This window comes from Erigeron canadensis, chromosome 1 (genome assembly GCF_010389155.1).
Source record: "Erigeron canadensis isolate Cc75 chromosome 1, C_canadensis_v1, whole genome shotgun sequence".
In the NCBI taxonomy this organism is placed as follows: Eukaryota; Viridiplantae; Streptophyta; class Magnoliopsida; order Asterales; family Asteraceae; genus Erigeron; species Erigeron canadensis.
The window spans coordinates 3,255,859-3,275,244 of record NC_057761.1 but is presented as its reverse complement, the minus strand read 5'-3'; the positions used below and the strand labels follow the sequence as shown (position 1 = coordinate 3,275,244).

The following is a 19,386-nucleotide window of genomic DNA, read 5'->3' as shown; positions in this document are numbered from 1 at the left end:
TAATGGTCCAACTACCCTGCTTCTACATCTTCTTCAATATCCTTTCTCAGGTTTTTGCAGTTATTTGTAATATGTCCATGATCTCTGTGATATTTTATCGTTGAATTTGCATTAATATGTATATGTGTATAACTGTTCACTTGAATTTATTTGATTTTTAGTATTACATATTATTAAAGATGAATTACATAAATAGATCGGTACAACGCAATAATTTCACCTATTTTTCAATACAAATCCATCACCCAACTCGCCACCTACCAAGTGATTAGACCATCCATCCATCTATTTTCTCTATTGATAAATGATGATGATAATAATAATAATCATCTAATAACCTAAGAGTAACGTCTATCTAGACATCCATTTTCGGCTAGTTTCACCCACACAACACATACATACAACTCACCGGAAAAAAAGGAAAGAAAGTACAAGAAGAAAACTCGACGGAGAAAATGTTGTCGGTATGTAATTACGTATTTATATATTAAATATACATGTATGTATTTATTTAAAGGGGGAAAGAGCTAATTTGTGGGTCAAAATAGCCGTTGAGGCCTCAGGTGATGCGAAGAAACGGGCGTTCGACATCGGACGGGGTGGAGAAGTTTTTGAAGCGTAACGCCACCAGGGGCGGTGTGGATGGCGTAAGGTGGCGTGGTGTGGGCGTTGCAGATACTTTTTGGATGTGTAATTTTGTTAGGCTTCATCAAGTTCATCAATGTAATTAAATGTATTGTGATTTTAATCAAATTAATATGGGGTCCAAATGGTGGGTGAACGGTTAAGGAAAATAGAAAGGGTGAAATTGAAGATAAGGTGAAACTAATGTGGCAAAAAAAAAAATTAGGTGAATAATGGTATTAGGATACGTTAGTAACTTGATAATTGTGGTTATGATCAACCATCAACTTGATAGCATAAATTTTTTTTTCCAGCATTCGAAATCTATCCCATGGATCATATCGTCAAACAAAAGCTCAAGAGAATGAGTATAAGAAAAACATACCCGTGAAGATTTTCTTAAGATGTAGATGAAAAGATTCAAATTAGAATCTCTTATTCGGGGAGACACCCAAAGTTCTGACTTCGATCAATATACCTTATTCAGGTCAAAACTCCTGCCCGCTAAGCTATCCAAACACCCGAAAATCTGCCCTCTTTTCTTTTTAAGTAAACATCACAAATCTTGTGTATTTAAATAGTTCAACACCTTTTATGAAAAGTTGAACTAGAGATATGAAAAGCAAGAGAGAGACTTAGTGTAGTGTAAGAACTTTAGGTTTATGATTTTTGCTCTTATAAATTCGAGCACTTCATCAGGAGGCAAGAGGGAGAGAATGAAAATATGAGCTTGAGTGTTGGAATGTATATCAAATAGCCAATGCATGCATTGCTTTTCTTTAATAGAGAGCGCAAAATAAAATCATGATTACATAGATTTAATTTGGTCTTGCTTTTATTCTCAAACCAAAATTACATCACCAACATTATTTTACAATTTATATATATATCTAGATTTATACACATATAAATCAATACACTTATTTACACAAATTTATACTATATTATAAAGCAGATTCCTTTCAGATTTTCAACATTGAATTGAAATTTTCAATATTGATTTTAAGTACATCTTCAAAATACCTCTTTCATCTATTCTATATTTATCTAAAATAACCATAATATCCTTTCTCTCTCCTCAAATCACAACCAATCATCTTTTTTCTCCAATTCATTCAAAATTTTTTATCTCAAAAATCATACGTTGATAAGTTATAAAATTTTTATGGGTGTTCTTAAAATTTCATGTTCTTTCATTAGAGATGTCATTCGATATACTTTCGACGAATTTTTAAATCCGAAGGCGGAGGGCAGAGGTCGTAGGCATTTGACTATCACACTCTCTGACCTAGCTATCACCCCCACCATCTCACCGTCGCAACGCGTGGGTACTTACTCTCGTTATAAACAATATGTTTAATCAATTACTAGTTAAATATTTAACTAATCAATTAAACTAACACAAGCTCATGAATAATTATTTAGACCATCTATCAAATGTCTAATTAACTAATCTCTCTAGAAAAATACATTAATCGATTATTGATCGGCCTTTGTGTGTGACCGAATAAGATAATGGACTTTACATATATTATTCATGTCATGGGCATATCCTTAAATTATAATACACCACGTTCAAACTATTAGCCAACCCAAAAAAAAGAGTTAAATAATTAATCACAACTTCAACACAAGGTAATCCCAATACTTACAAATATCCAATGTTAAAAGGTATATGTAATATAGATAGAGATATTTCTCTGAATAAAATTACAAATTACAACTTAATTTTTCAAGGAACGTACAACAATATATGTGCTCAAAGCACATACAAAAATTGCCAACCAAAGTGACGGTAATAGCACGACATAAAGACCAGAGAGAAATGCAATTAACATTGCAAGTAGGGCACCTCCTGTAAGATAATACATAAACACAATTCTTCCATCGATGTACTTTCGTTTAGCCTCTCCTGCTACATCATAACGGTTACGATTGATAAGTATCACAATGTGTGCAAGCAGAACAGCGGAAGAACAAGAGAATGCTATAGCATTACTGATAACAAATACTTGGAATGGAGCTTTTCTAAGTAGATAGGGTGAGCCAAGTTTGGAGCCATTGTTACTATTGAAACCACCTGGCATAGTAAATGCAGCTGCAAAGGATGCTGTCGCTATAAGCGTAACCACCAAAACCAAATTGTCCACCATCTTAATATGTTGTGCTTCTGGTTTTTTTTGTTTACCTTCTAAATTTTTTTCATACAAGTCACTCATGCTTATGTTAGGAGATGATGACGAGCTTATTTTATTAGCCATCTTTGTACCCATAGCTATGACCTGCAAGTATTTGTTATTAGGCAACATATAATTTACATGTCCTTGAAAAAAAAAAAAAGAAAGTAAAGTAAAAAAAGTTACTTTACTTTACTTTTTTGAACGAAATATCTTTTAAACTTGAAAATCTATAAAATGTGTTATGAGGTGGAAAACTTCAATTCGTTTATTCTGATTGCTAGTCACTTCTTCGAATAAAATATTCATTAATGAGATAATAAACTAATAATCTTTTAACTATTGATAATTTATTTAAAAAATCTTTGTACTAGTTTACAATGTCCATTTTCCTGTTTTTTAAGAAAAGTTTATAATATCTTTTATTTCGAACGAAAAGAAACACTTCACTTTGTAAGTACTATGTGAAATGCAAACTAAAACTTCATTTCGTAACTATACACATAGTCAATTATTAGTTAGGAATTTGAAGTATCAAGTTGAATAAAAGCATTGGAAATATAGTTTTTTCAGTTTAATTAACCTACAAAGGCAATAGTCCTATTGGAAAGTCCGAAGTGAGATTAGAGTTAAAGAAGAAAAATAAGCACCTTAATCAATTTCTCTCTGTTTTCATCCGAAGCTATCTTTTGCAAAGGAGTGAGGTTTACATTGTTGAGGGAATGAATGTTAACCCTATAATCTATTACCTTCTCCATCATTTCAAAGTCGTCGAGATCTGCTAACAAATGAGCAGGAGTATTCCCATTGTTATCTTTTTGATCGAAAAGGCTTGTTAATGATTCATGCTGAAAGATGAATTTAATTGCTTCAGTTTGCTTGCTTTCAATAGCAACATGAAGAATGTTTCGTCCTTCGCTATCAATGAAGTCAGAGCTACCGGGACATCTCCTCATAAAAACCTGCATTGTTTCACAATGACCTCGACTAACTGCAATGTGAAATGCTGAAGTGATTGTATTACCTTGACTCACTAATTGATATCCAATAAAGCGGTTTATGTTTAGCAGTTCTTCCATTGCTAATGAACTGTTATAATGAGCAGCATAACGCCAAGGCATCCAGTCATTATCATCTTTTGCATCATATAGTTCAGGCCTTACTTGTAGCAAGTACTTAACGCATTCTAAAACACAAGAAAGAATGTAAGTTAGTTTTAATGTCTGAAAAAAGGTGGAACCAATTTGTAAGTTTTTTTCTTTTTTGTAGATTGTGAGAATTATATTTAAATGAATGACCAACTAGCAAGTTACCAAAGGTCAAAATACAAGAGCAATCTAGCAATCAACAAGTTATAAAACTAGATCCATCCCGGAACTTTTACTGCAACGATCAAAAAGGTTGTGTAAACATATAGTATATACTGAAATTTGACAATGGCGGAAAATAAACAAAACTTGTTGGCAAACACTTCGATCAACAAATTTTTACATTAGTAAACATTTTTTGAATGTGTTTGGTTTACACTGAAACCTTTGCTGCAATACATAAACAGTACGGTTCTTTACAATATGAAGTAGACAACAAAAGCAAGATCTATTGTCCCATGAATCATTGTCAATCCATAATCAATAATCAAAGACATAACTATAAGAACATGAAACAAAGGGATGAACCCAAACGATATATATTTATTTACTGAATATGGGTTAGTTTTTACATACACATGTGGGAACTATATATTGTTGGTATTTGATCACGTTATATAAACGCATGTCTGATAATTATTTAAGCCTACATGTTTACACAAAATGACAAGTAACTCTATGAAATTAATTAATATGTTATAGTAACATATTAATTAATTAATATGATCACGAAATGATTAATAAACGATCGTTAAAAATTAAATAAACGTTTATTAATTTATATTTTGAAAAGAGAAGGACTTAAGTGAAAATTAGGAATTAAGGAAACTTTCTAATTATCACTTGAAGGGGCTGGTTTTCTAAGGCTAAGCCTTAATTAAACTTGTCCATCAAGTTTTAAAACCTTAACAATTATTCTAAATATAGGGGTTAAAGGTTAAGGGTTTTATGCGACAATTAAATTTGTAATATATATATATAAACTTCTCTTTTCTCCCTTTTATGTTTTCGGCCGACAAAACTAATTCACAAAAGCAATACATATTGGTTTTGTGATTTTGGTTCCCACGTAACAAAGAAACCAAAATCTTATTTGGTTTTCTTTGAAGACTTTATAATTATTATAATAATTATATAGCAATAGTATTGTGGATTTCGACGAGCAGAAGAAACAAAAAGGAAAACTTCTTATTTGTTTCATTCGGTCGAGAGGAAAGAAAAGTGTTTGGTTTTTCTTGGGCTTTGACTACATCAAGGGTTATAAACCAGGGTTGTGAGTTCGTGATCGGGTACTAACATATATTATATGGGTGTCAAGTGTGCGATCGTAGAGGGGTTTTACTTTAAACCCTAACTAATAATAATCTTATTATTATTAATATTATTGGAAGCTTTGCGCAAAGGTACATGTTTCGATTCCTACTTTGTTAATTAATTTGATTGCATATACGTTTCCATTCCGCTGCGTACTCGTGATTTGTTATTTGATAAAGTGCTTATATTCTAACATATATAGGCTACAAACCGGTGCCTATCTAACTGACACGCCCGTTCCCAACAGGTTTTCTTTGACCGTTACAAACCGGTTTCTATAGACTTTACAACTAACACCCCTTATTTAACTAAGCTAATACATTCCTAACATAAAATACGTACTTAAGTCTATTGACACTTTCGACCCATTACACAATCAAACTTGGGTGGAACAACTCGAGAGCCTATACGTGAGTTACCTGAGAGACTGATTCGTGAAAATACTTAAAATCTAGTAATCGACTAATCAGACTTAGGTAATGTTTATTTAATCTCTTTATTAAAAAATGAACAAATAGGGCCTTAGCTGAGCCGAACATGACCCTGAGCTCCTTAATTGAATGGACATGTGAGTTGAGCTTGAGTCACAATATGTTGAGTCATGGATTCGCTGAGAGACTTAGCAAGGAACTTCATCAGTGAGCTCTAAGTGACCATCAATTATCTTCGAGTTAAAGGATAAGTTCAATGACTCACCGCCATGTTTTTGTAAGTCAAATATGGGCAGGAATATGAAGATAAGAAAGCTGGTCCTAAGAACACGTGTTGATAGATCAAGATGGAGCCAAGTGACCTTGTACCGTTCTGGTACTAAGGTGTTTCCTTTCATGCCGTTTTGGGAATGAAACAAAATGAAGAAAAGAGAACTCTGCAGATCTGACTTATCCATCAATAGATGGTTGACAACCTTCATGTGTCAACATCTATTGGGTTGTCATGTGATTCTCCTCTCTATCTATATAAACAATCACTTGACCTACCCGCAACTCTTGTTGGTTTCTCCACAGATAACACTTAGTGTGTTTTTGTCTTTTTGCATAATTGTTAAGTTTTTGGTTAGTCGAAAAACTTAACAATATTTTCTCTTTTCTTTCTTTGTAAAACTGACCATGTATTCATTGTTTAATCAATAAAACATATGATTAAACTTCTTTACTTTCTTGTCTATTGTTCATAAAGTAATTTACATTAGTTGTTAATTACATAATCGTTGCAAACTTGGGACTCTCAGTTGATATTAGAGCAGTGTTTCGATACACTGAAACTGATCTTAAAAGTGTTTGCAAGATTATCTTTCTTTCTGTACTTTTACTTTTCTGCATCAAAAATCTTTTCTTTTTCTTTTCTTAAAACTTTTCTCTTTACATGGTTGCGGTTCCTACTCTTGTTAATAACAGAGACTTTGGGTATGTCTCCATCCCATCAAGATTCGAGGCTCATGACTTCCAGTCTTGGAAAGATAAAATGCTCCTACACATAGTAGGAGTTGAACCTTACTTGATGACTATTCTGACCAGAGGAGCATATGTACTGGTTCTGGTTTCCAGGAGACTAGCAGCCACCACTGATGCTCCTGAGGTTGTCACTGAGCTTATTAAACCAGAATTACAATGGACAGATAATGAGCGTGGGCTTGTCAATCTGGATGCTTGGTTAAGAAACCTCATCATCAATACCCTTCCCGATGACATAATGAAATCTGTCATCAAACTTTCTTGTGCTAAAAATGTGTGGGATAATCTTTGAACCAGATTTGATGGTATGGAAGATGTTCTTGCTACCAAAAAGATAGATCTGAAGCGTGCCTATGAAGGATTCTTTTCTCTTCCTAATGAGAGTCTGGATGGCACTTATAATCGTTTCAAATGTCTTTTGAATGATATGACAAATGCTGGCATAAAGCATGATATGCTTGAAGTGTGCCAAAAGTTCATTGACAACCTTCCAATCAAGTGGCATGGATTAAGACAGATTCTCCGTACCACCAAGCTGTTAAAGATGTATGACTTGGAATCACTTTATGGCACTCTTCAATTTAAAGAGAGAGAGCCCTTGATCAAAGCTTGAGAGCAGAAACTGAATCCAAGAGGCATGCTGGTTCATCTGCTTCATCTTCTTCTTCTTTATCTAACATTTCTTATTCTCATGACCCTCTTGCCTTGGTCTCTACTGAAGTTAGCACCATCTATGTTGACTGCAGCTACTCTACCCCATCTCATATCCAAGATCTTGTCAATGACCTCGATTTCGAGGAGAGACAAGAAATGTTCTCCGATTTCATGCAATTTTCTCTTATCACTGGTAAGAGATATTCCAAAAAATGGAATAGTCGTACGTCGACATTCTCTCAAAAACCAGTGGTGGACAAATCGCAGGAAGAATGTTGGAGATGTGGTCGGAAAGCCCATTACCAAAAAGAATGCAATGTTTCTATTCCTTCTTTGCAAGCAACGAAGCCCTATTCTTCGTCAGCGAGCCCCTCTTCAGTCAAGCCTGTTGATGAATACAAAAAGAAGTGCTATGAGCTTCGTGCTAAGATGGCTGATGTTGAAGAAGCTAAGGTCCCTGCCAAGAGTCTTGTTGCTGAACAACATGACTGGGCAGACTCTGATGAATCTGACGCTGAAGGGGAGGACTACATTGATGCCATCTGTTTTATGGCACTCGCTGATGATTAAGCGCTGACAAAGGATCAAGTTTGCTCCAGTTAGTAGGTGAATGTCACTCTCAAAAAGGTATGCAATTTCTCTTCTGCTTCTGAAGAAAATAAATCAAAAATTCTTGAATCTCTTACCTGTGACATTCAGTTTGTCGAATCCATTCATGTTGACCTTCAGTCCAAACTTAACTCAGTCACTACTGAGCTAAGTGATAGAACTGATAAGCTCAAGGACTTGACAAATTTCCATGTTGAGCTTGAATCTCAAAAACTTATCAATCAGAACCTTCAAATATCAAATGAAGAACTAAAGAATAAGGTCGCTGACCTTGAGAAGATTGTCACCTCATGGTCTAAAGCCTCCAAGCTTCATGAAAAAATCTTCAGTTTGCAAGTCCCAGCTCAAATGAAAGCCATAATTGGTGGTGACTATGATTCTGCTGTTGTCATTGCCAATATGTTCAGTGATAGTCCTCCTGCTGAAGAGAGGATTCCTCTTAAATCTCTTAAATCTCGTGAGGAATTGCTGAAATACTACTTCGTAAAAGGTATGAATGATTATCATTCTGAATTGAATGATGACTCATCCTCACCTTGCACTTCCTCTTCTTCTCCTCAAGCTGAGACTAGTTCTTCATCTAGTTTCGCTAAAACTAGCTTTCCTAATCATCCTGTTATTGATATGTAGCCTAATAAAGGCAGAGTTCAATATTCTTCTTCTCAAGCCTTTGAAGGAAATCCTTCAAGTGATGGTTGCAAACCTATCGCTCCTCAGCTTTTGACTATTCAGTCTAATGCATTTGAACCTTCAAAAGGAGAAAGGTCGTTGTTCCATATGACTACAACACTCCTCAGCGAGTTGTGTCTGTCAGTCAACTTGCTGAGACTCCAGTTCCCTCAGCAGTCGATGAACGCCCTGTGTCTTAGCCCTCGTCTTCCTCTTCAAATTCTTCTCATACTGGCAGAAAGTCTGTTATGCATGATCGCTTAATGCATAGAAGAACAAAGTTTGCTAATGCTCGTTATCAGCAACCTAATCCTGTCTATGTCCCAAAGGGAACCTTTGTCTCTCAGCAGTTCATACCTACTCAACAGGTTTGACCTCCTCAGCAAGGAGGTCAGCAAGATGGACAAATGTTTCATGGGTCTTAGCAACTTAGACCTGCTCAGCAAGTCAAACCTCCTCAGCGAGTTGCTCAGACACACTTTGGTCCTTCCTCTTCCAATGCTCAATCTAAGGGCAAGTCTACTCTTGGCCCGGTTCCCAAGTCTCTTCCTCTTCTTTCTAAGAAGAAAAAGTCTCCTTTTGCAGCATCTACTTCTTCTCCTAACCCCGAGATAACTGAGTTGACAAAACGAGTGAATGATTTATCTTCTCAACTCAAGGATTTTCTGATTCAAAGTCAGAAACAAAATCCTAAAAAATGCTATCTCTATGGTGAAAGAGGGCACATTGCTGCTGACTGTACTGACAATGATTCCAGGAACCCTCCTCAAGTGATCATTCAGCCAAATCCACCCTCATCTTCTGCTGCTTCTACCTCTGTTGTTGTTGAGCAACCTCCTCTGGCTGAGTCAAATATCAGTTTGGGCAATAATCCTGTTCTCAATGAGAACAATATCGCTGAGTTCATTGCTTCTCAGCGTATCTCCCTTCCTTTTTCTCAAGAAATTATCTCCAATGGTATCGACAATATCTTAGTCGAGTTTGGAGATAATAATCAAATCGGCAACTTGGTTGTTCTTCACACTAGAAACACCGTCACTTATACCTCCAATGATCAAGAATATATGTTTGAGGTTACTCGTGCCATGCTTCCAGCTCACCAACTGGTTGAAAATTTTCTAGTTGATGAAAATGCTGATCCTAGAGCCCCTCTCATCCTCTACTAATGGAATTATCAGCGAGGATTCTCATATTTTTGCCAAAATCCTTCTATTGTTATCCATGCAGGCCTCGATAGGAAAAGAAGTGTTGTATTTGGACAGTAGCTGTTTAAAACACATGACAGGATCCAAGGACCTGCTGGATAACTTTGTGGAGACTGATGGTCCCACAGTTGTCTTTGGTGACAACTCTACCGGCTAAACTGAAGGATATGGCTCTCTCTCAAATGGGCTGATCAAGTCCACTAAGGTTGCTTATATGAATCGATTGAAACACAATCTCATTAGCATCAGCCAATTGTGTGATGCTGATTACAAGGTTATCCTTGATAAGCATCAAGGCACAGTAATCAACACTGATAAAGAAGTAGTTTTGGTTGCTCCAAGAAAAACAGATATCTACTTGGTAGATTTCACTCCTGTCAAAACTGACAGCGAGACTTGCTTCTTTTCAAAAGTTGCTTCTCAAACCAATTGGTTGTGGCACAAGTGTATGTCGCTTGCCAAGAAAAATCTTGTTCAAGGCCTTCCTCCCCTGACTTATGAGAAGGACAGGCTTTGTGGTTCATGTGAAAAGGGTAAAAGCCACCGAGCCACTTTCAAAACCAAACAGGCAAACTCAATTAATGTCTACTTTCATCTTCTTCACATGGATCTCTTTGGTCCTGTGCATGTCCAAAGTCTAAGAGGTAGCAGATACTCCTTAGTTATCGTGGATGAATATTCACGATATACTTGGACAATCTTTCTTCATTCGAAGAGTGATGCTGCTAAGGAAATAATTAATTTCATTAAAAAGATGGAAAACCTCAACAACATACGTGTTAAAGAACTCAGAAGCGATCATGGCACTGAGGTCAGAAACCACACTTTTGAGACTTTTTGTGCTGATCAAGGGATTAAATAGAATTTCTCTTTTGTTCGCACTCCCGAGGATAATAGAGTAGCTGAAAGGAGAAATAGAACTCTCATTGAAGCTGCTAGAACCATGCTTAGTGAGTCTTGTCTTCCTAGCAAGAAGCAGTTGGTACTGCTTGCCATACCCAAAATAGGTGTCTCATTTTCAAGTGACATGATAAGACTGCCTATGAATCACTTAGGCAAGTTTGATCCCAAACCTAATGATGGCTACTTTCTGGGTTATTCATCTACCAGTAAAGCCTTCAGAGTTTTCAATACTCCCACTCAAAGAGTAGAAGAATCAATTCATGTTACTTTTGACGAAAGCTGTTCAGCTCTTGGTGATCTCTCAAGTGAGTCATCTACTAAAGTAATTCTCAGCGATCTATCTGGCTCGTCAGAAGTGTCAGCGACACATCATGATGTTGTTGATCAACCCATCGCTGAGCCTCCAAGTCTCTCAATGAATGTTGACTACATAGCTGCTCACATTTATTCTATTGATCCAGTTGAGCCTCTTCTTAGAACAGTTAATGCCACTTCCATTAACTCTTCTTCTTCAACTGAACCTCAAGTTATTGACAGTGTCGCTGAGGAAACCCGAAACCTTTCATGATGCCTCAGGGAATCCTCTTCAAGGAGACGCTGATGATGACATATCTCTGCAAGAGGTACCCACTGTTCTCAGTGACCCTCATGTCAGCAACTCTGAACCTTCTTTTACTATAGATCTCTCTACTTATTCTCTTACACTAAATGATCCTACCACCACCTTATCCGCTGTCACTCACTCTTCTTCCATCCATACACCAGCACTCCAATGGACTGCTGATCACCCTCTTGACCATGTGATTGGTAATCCACACTATGGTGTCCAAACTCGCTCAGCGACAAGTAATACTTGTCTCTATATTAATTTCTTATCTCAAATTGTGCGTGCCAATATTGGTGAAGCTATGACTGATCCCTCTTGGGTGGAAGCCATGCAAGAAGAATTAACACAATTTGAAAGAAATCATGTTTGGTTTCTTGTTCCTCCTCCTTATGAGGAACCCATTGGAACTTGATGGGTTTATAGGAATAAGATGGATGAAGCTGGTGTAATCATTAGAAATAAGGCTAGACTGGTTGCACAAGGATACACTCAAGCTGAAGGCATTGATTATGATGAAACATTTGCTCCAATCGCTCGTCTTGAAGCCATTCGTCTCTTTATTGCTCATGTTGCTTACAAAGGCTTTATTATCTACCAAATGGACATCAAGAGTGTCTTTCTTAATGATTCTCTTCATGAAGAAGTCTATGTTAGGCAGCCTCCTAGTTTTGAGGATCCAAAGCATCCTCATTACGTCTACAATCTCAATAAAGCTCTTTATGGCCTCAAGAAGACTCCTAAAGCATGGTATGATACCCTCTCTACCTTTCTTTTGGATCATGGCTTTCATAGAGGAACTATTGATAGCACTCTCTTTATCTACAAAGAGAAGACTCATGTCATGTATGTTCAGATATATGTCGATGACATTATCTTTGGTTCCTTATCTACCAAGCTATGTTGCAAATTCATTTCTCTCATGTCCAACACCTTTGAAATGAGTATGATGGGTGAATTAACCTTCTTTCTAGGGTTACAAATTAAGCAGCTTCCCACTGGAATATTTATCAATCCAGAAAAATATATTCAGGATATGTTGCATAAGTTTGACTTCACCCATGTTACTTCCAAAAGAACTCCTATGTCCCCTCCTAATAATCTCCATGCTGACCCTGATGGGAAGTATGTGAATCCTACCCACTATAGAAGTTTGATTGGCTCCTTAATGTATCTCACAGCGAGTCACCCAGATATCATGTTTGCAACATGTCTCTGTGCTCGCTATCAAGCCTCTCCTCGTGAGTCTCATCTTCTCGCTGTCAAGCGCATCTTTAAGTATTTCAAGGGTACACCCATGCTAGGTCTATGGTACCCAAGGGACTCCAACTTTCATTTAGTTGGATATTCTTACTTTGACTATGCTGGATGCATGCTTGATCGCAAAAGCACCAGTGGTGGATGTTAACTGTTGTGGGGGAGGCTAACTAGTTGGTCTAGTAAAAAGCTGCACACAGTTTCCATCTCCACCGCTGAGGTAGAATATGTCTCTACAGCGAGCTGTTGTGCCCAAATTCTTTGGATTAAACATCAGCTTGCTGACTATGATTTGGACCCAATCATGTGTGATAATACAAGTGTTATTGATATTACACACAACCCTGTTCAGCATTCCAAAACTAAGCATATTGATAATCGATATCACTTCATTCGTGATCATGTCATGAAAGGTGATATTGAAATCTATTTCATTCCAGCTGATGATCAAATTGCTGACATCTTTACTAAACCATTGGATGAAACTAGATTCAAATTGCTTGTTAGCAAGTTAGGAATGCTAAATGGAGAATCAGTGACATGACTCATCATGTTAACTAACTCAACAAGCTTAAGTCTGTCTTGCTCGCTGGTCCTTAAAGCAATGGAGAGCTTAAAGTCTTCATCTAGTCCATCAACAACCGGTTGTGGCAAAGACTTACAAAATCCGTTGATCCCTGTTGCTTTGGGCAAAAGCAAAATAAAAGCAATGGAGAGCTAAATATCTCCATTTATTCCATCAGCAAACGGCTATGGTAAAGACTTATAAAATCCGTTGATCCCTATTGCTTTGGGAAAAAGCAAAATAAAAGCAATGGAGAGCTAAAAGTCTTCATCTAGTCTATTAGCAAACGGCTATAGTAAAGACTTATAAAATCCGTTGATCACTGTTGCTTTGGGAAAAGCAAAATAAAAGCAATGGAGAGCTAAAAGTCTTCATCTAGTCTAGTAGCAAACGGCTCTGGTAAAGACTTCTAAAATCCGTTGATGGCTAATAGTTTGCCAAAAACTATGGTCAGCGACCAACGTTAGTCGGGAAGTCGCTGACAAAAATTTTTGGACATGCTGAGCATCTTCCAGCATGTAGTCATTCAAGATTATTAAATGCTCTCAGCACCCAAACTTCTTTTCTCAAAAAGGGTTGCTAAAGTCAAAAGCATTTAATTGTATTAAATATCTTTGCAACTTTAAATCTCTTATTTAATAAAACATAGGATATTTTTGAAACTAAACGTTTTCAAAGTAACTATGTAAGTGACGTGGCAAACTTGTGAACCACATGTTTAAATATTCAAAACTAAAAGGAGGCACCACACTTTCTCTTTTGATCACGTCATCTCATGTGTCAGTCTGATTGACAGGATACGTCTATCAATACGGCACACTCAAATATTTTTGGATAAAATTTCATTTCCTTTTATTTAAACGTTACACACATAATCTTTATATATATATATATATAACAGTTGTTGAATACAACTGTAATACAGTTTGAAAAAGAGGAGAGAGAAAAATCCCTTTTGTCTTTTCATTCAACCAATCGTGGTCCATCACCATACCCTATATATACTATCTCACACTCATCTTCCCATTTTCACGCTTCCATATAAACTGTTCATTTTCTCTCAAATCTAAAATCTCTCTTCCTCTGTTCATCTTCCTTCTTTTATTTCCTCATCTGTTCCGATCAAATTTAAATATTTCAATGGCATCTTCATCAGAAATCCCTCAACAACAAGAAAATGTTGAGATCCCTTCTTCTTCCGCCGCTGTACAAAATCCACTGGTTCCTGAACAACAAGTTCAATAACAAATTGCTTTTACTTATTTAAATGCTTCCGTATTTACTCTGGTGAATATCACCAAATCTTCGAAAGTAAATTTCTCTCCTTCACAAATTGTTTTGAAATCCAACAACTATATTGGCACATCTGAGTTGCCAAAAGATTCAAAATGATACAAGCCCATGTTGGACTTTATCCACGCCTCACCTGCAAATCACTGTATTATGGCAGATCCAGAAAAGATTTTTGTTCATCTTCTTCGAGAGTTCTAGTGGACTTGTGAATATGGTGATGGATACAAGTCCATCACTGGTACTGTTCGTCAGGGAGAAAAGTCTATAATAATTACTCTAACGTCTCTTCACCAAACCCTAAGATTTCCCTAAGAGACTAATGAAAGCAAGTTTGTGGAGGCAGCAAGTGATGATGTGTGGAAGGCTTGGTTACATTCCATTGGTTATAATTATAACTTGAAGAGTCCTCCAGCGATCCAAAGCAATCCACTGAAGCAAAATTTACCAAGGATCTAGAGGGTACTATTCACCCATGTAACTCAGTGCATGGGTGGAAATTCTGGGTCATACAATCAGGCATCATCAACATCGATGCCCATAATCCATGCCCTTGCTGAAGGATGGTTTGTGGATTATGCCTTGCCGATCTTTAACGATTTGAAAAACAAGATCAACATGAATAATAGGTCACACACAATGCCTTTTACAAGAATCTTTTCCCTAATTTTCAAGGAGGCACTGGGTGATGAATACGTGTTGCCAACTGCTACTACTATTCCAATAGCGGGGGTGGGTAACAACATATACAAGCAGCTAGTTGAACACTTGGTTGCTCGCCTCACTGCACATATGAAAGAGGTACTCGTCTCCCTTAACTCTTCTTTATACCCAAAAGACAGCGACTGGGAGGCATCACTTTTTTATGGTGAAGTGGCTGATACGGTCGCTGTGGATGTTGGAATGCCTTCTGAGGCTGGTAAACCCCCAGCAACCTCTAAAGCCTCCAAAAAGACCAAAGCTAAATCTAAGGCAGCATCCTCAACACAAAATCTACAATCTTCACCCTCTACTAACGTCCCAAAACGTAAGCTGAGGGTACCATAGGGCCAACCCAAGGTTAGGACGTCCTCAGCGCCCAAGGACATTAGTACCCAAGCCACCCCATCAGTAGCCTCCCAACAGGCTGTTGACGAGACAAACGGGAACATCAAGCAGCCACCTCAAACTTTTGTAGGCGAGGTTGGTGAAGATATTGGGTCACCCCAACCCATTAGAGGTCATAGTCCAACTCTACCCCCAAATAATTCCCCTTCTTCTCAAATACCCTCTGAGTAGTTGACAGCAGCCAGATCACAGGTGATGCTAGAGTCAACAAATTCTTCGGCTGATGATGTCTTCGTACAACAACACATTGAGACTGGGGCACCAGGTTCCATTACCCCCATTATTATCAATGTCTCAGAAATTGTTAGTGCAAGGACTAAGACAAACATCTTGCAAGCTGGTAATGAGACTGATGAAGATTGGGGCACCGAGTTCAGCCAATAAGATGATGAAGCATAAATCACACTCGTTGCCGCTGATGAAAGTGAAGAAGAATCCAATGTTACTGGTTTCTTGGCTGATGACTCGGGCTATATGCTAATTTCTTCTCCTCCCACTGAATTTAAAGATGGCCCAGTCCACTTGTCAAACATGCCTCCTCCTCCTAGTTACTCTCCAAGGCCAACTACTCCTCGCGAATCAATTGGGCACTTTGGGGAATATGTTAATTTGGATGATAATGCACTTCTTCAAGGGTTGCAAATTTGTCTTGAGCATCTCCGCCAGCCTGGTATTTATGATGAGGAAGAGAAGGTTGATGATGAAATCATCATGGAAGTGCCCCCTTGCACCATTCAAATTTTTTCAAGGTTCCTTGCTCTCAGTATCATGTCTCTTTAAAGTATCTCAAGGTTCCTTCTACTGAAGACTTCACCACTGCCTTTACTGCTATAAGTGTGCCTGGCCTAGATTATGTTGAAACGTATCAATTGCAAGAACTACTGAGAAGGTTGCAGATTGTACAAAGTCAAGGCAATAGACATGGTTATTTATATGCATGGTTGGTGGATAAGATGGCTGAAATGGAATCTGGGACATTGGCCAAGTTCGAAGATATGATTGGTGGCAATGACAGATTAATTGATGAAATGGTTGAGCTTAAAGATAGAGTGTTTGGTATAATCAAAACACATCATGCCCAGACCAAATCTCCCAAGTATCCTCTTGCTTGGCAATTCTCAGTACCGGATCATCTCTTCTATGAGGTTTCATCATTTCTTCATCAATCTTGCTGATGAAACCTTTGGCACTTGAAAGCTTGGAGAATCTCTTTCTGATGCTGATGAGGAACTCTGTGGAGGCCTTTTCTATTTCAGCCAGTTGAAAGAAGAGCTAACTATTCTGAAAGATGAAGAAGAATATGCCAGCAGGTGTTTCAATTACTCTCCCTTCTTCAAAGACACTTGTAGGAGGAAGTCTGAGATTTAATGCAGCATCACCGGAGATAGGAGGAAGGTCAGCAGACAAAGGTTAGTACTCTGCCTTTCTTTTTCTTTGCATCCTTTTGCCTACTGATGAGGTGATGGCTGCTAGAGTGCCGAGTGCTTGCCTCAGCATGGACAAGTTAGCCTTCAACTTCGTCTCGTACTCTCTGGCCTTTTCAAAATTCTCCCTCAGCATCTTTTGAAGAGGAGTATACCTTGGAGCAGTTTTGTCCTTTACTAGCATATACACCTCAAACCATTCAGAAGCACCAACAGTGGTCTTCTTTATTCCTTCTAGTTCTCTCAGAATCTTCAGGTTTGTCTTTAGTCCCATGTCAAGGAAGCAATAATCTTTTGTGGTCTCTTTCTATCCTCCACATATTTCAGCCACTTTGCCTTTTCACCTTAAAATTTTTCTCTCTTTTCGTTGAGCAGCTTCTCCACATCAGCATGCTTTTGTCTATACAAAGCTTCAGCACCACCAGTCTACAATAACATTTTCTGTTCAGCATCCAATTGATCTTTCTCAAGGAGTGGCAGTTGTCTGATGAATTCAAAGTTTTTCTTTTCATTTTCTTGGTTTTCTTTAACTCTGTCCAGCTCCTTGATGGCCTCTTCTTGTGTCTTTCCTTCAGCAGTCAAGGCCAGAATATCAATCATTTGATGTTGATGATCTGCTGAGGATTGGATGGTTAGAGATTCAGCAAAGAGAGAAGATAAGGGCTTGTGTTGGATTTTGGCCCATTGCAGACGCTGGGCTTCAGTCATTGGAGAGATGACTGCATTGTGAAGAAATCTTTTGTGGAAGATGGGGAGAGTTTCTTTCGACCTATCAGTGACCATTTTAGTGGCCATGTGAGCATCCCATGCTTCTTTGAGTGTCTTGGGATCAAACTCCTCCTTAGCGTCTTCAAAAACTTCAAACTGGGGAGCATTAGCAACAATAATCTGCTGCTTCCCTTCAACATGTTTCTGCATATCAGTCTCCCCCTCAGCACCAATAGGAGCAGCCTCACTTACCTTGTCTTCTGTGACCACTACTATTGCCATGTCATCAGTAGGGAGAGCAACACTTGTATCTACTTCTGTTGTCTCCCCCTCAGCAGTAGCAGGGGGAACTTCACCGGCATCCTCATTCAACACATTTTCAGCAGATTCATCATAGATTTTCCCAACGGCTTTATTCACTGCTTCGCTGGCCAATTCTAGAATGGCAACATCAACCATCTCCCCCTTGGAAGTTGTATTGTTATTTACAACTTCCACAGTTTCTGCCAGTGCAGATTGCTGCTTCACCAGTTGTGATAGCAGTTCCTTGATCTCGCCCACCTCTTTTTCTAAGTTAACCTGCCTTTGACGATCTTCCTCAATAAAGGAGACTGTAGGATTAGGAAGACCAGCAACTTGTTGTTCCAAAGCATTGATTGCCTTGGTGTTGCTTTCAACTTGAGTTATTAGAGGGGAGACAAGGGCAACCAACTTTGTTACTTCAGCGGCAACATGATTGCTACTGGATACTGCCTTCTTTGCTGATTAGCTGGTGGAATTTCCAAGCTTTACCAGTGAGCATGAAGAACACTTGATCGCCTGCTGATCCTTTCTGATGGTATTTGTTGAAATACGAAATTTTTCTTGATCAGCAGCCATAGAGATAGATTTTTCTTTAAGCTTTTCAATATTCTCAGAGTTCTCACGCTGCTTGGTATACCAACTGGTCAACGTTTGCACCAGACTGTCAGATTCAACATCTCGGAGCTCGACAGCAAGGATGGCAGCCTTGGTGAGATCATTTAATTGGTGCTCCACCCTTTCCAACCTATCAGCAGAGTAGGTAGAATAAGAGATACCCAAACTCTTTGGAAAATATGAGAGAAAAATGAACGTAAAAAACGGAGAAGTGGAAGGGATTTGCATATATATGGTATGGATATGGACCCCACGACTGCAAAAAGTGAACCATTACATTTTCTTTTCTCATACGCAATAAGTATTTAACCTTATAATATTTATTTAAAATCATATTTGTACCAATGATGATACAGATAAAGTATTTTAAAATTTAAAAAATACTTTTGGATATACGTATGAGAGTAACGTATGAAAAATGTATGATGTGACAACTTGTACCACAATTTCAACTGTACTTGAGTGCATACGGCGGGTACATTGTACAAGTTGCCCATTAGGGAGAAAAACGAGGTAACCGTTTGAAAAACTTATTAGAATATTAGTAAAAAAAACGTAGTGGAATACAGTCAGATAATGAAAGGTATCCACTGAAGAGTTATTAGAAAAAGAAATTTGGTTACCAAGTTTTTAGTCAGCGACTAAAAGAATGATAGAGGTGGTCGCTGACTGTCTTTATACAATTTTTGACAAATTGTCAGCCATCAACGGATTTAAGAAGTCTTTACCAACAACCGTTTGCTGCTGGACTAGATA

At 37.8% G+C, this 19,386-nt stretch overlaps 1 protein-coding gene across 1 annotated transcript; it reads right to left on the bottom strand.

Moving 5' to 3' along the window:
- Window positions 1–2,348: 2,348 nt before the first annotated feature.
- Window positions 2,349–3,922, bottom strand: LOC122590788 (protein ACCELERATED CELL DEATH 6-like). Its single transcript, XM_043762989.1, has 2 exons — window positions 3,551–3,922; window positions 2,349–2,906 (listed from the first exon to the last, which is right to left on the bottom strand). The coding sequence occupies exons 1-2, from the start codon at window positions 3,920–3,922 to the stop codon at window positions 2,349–2,351; spliced, it is 930 nt and encodes a 309-aa protein (XP_043618924.1).
- Window positions 3,923–19,386: the final 15,464 nt, after the last annotated feature.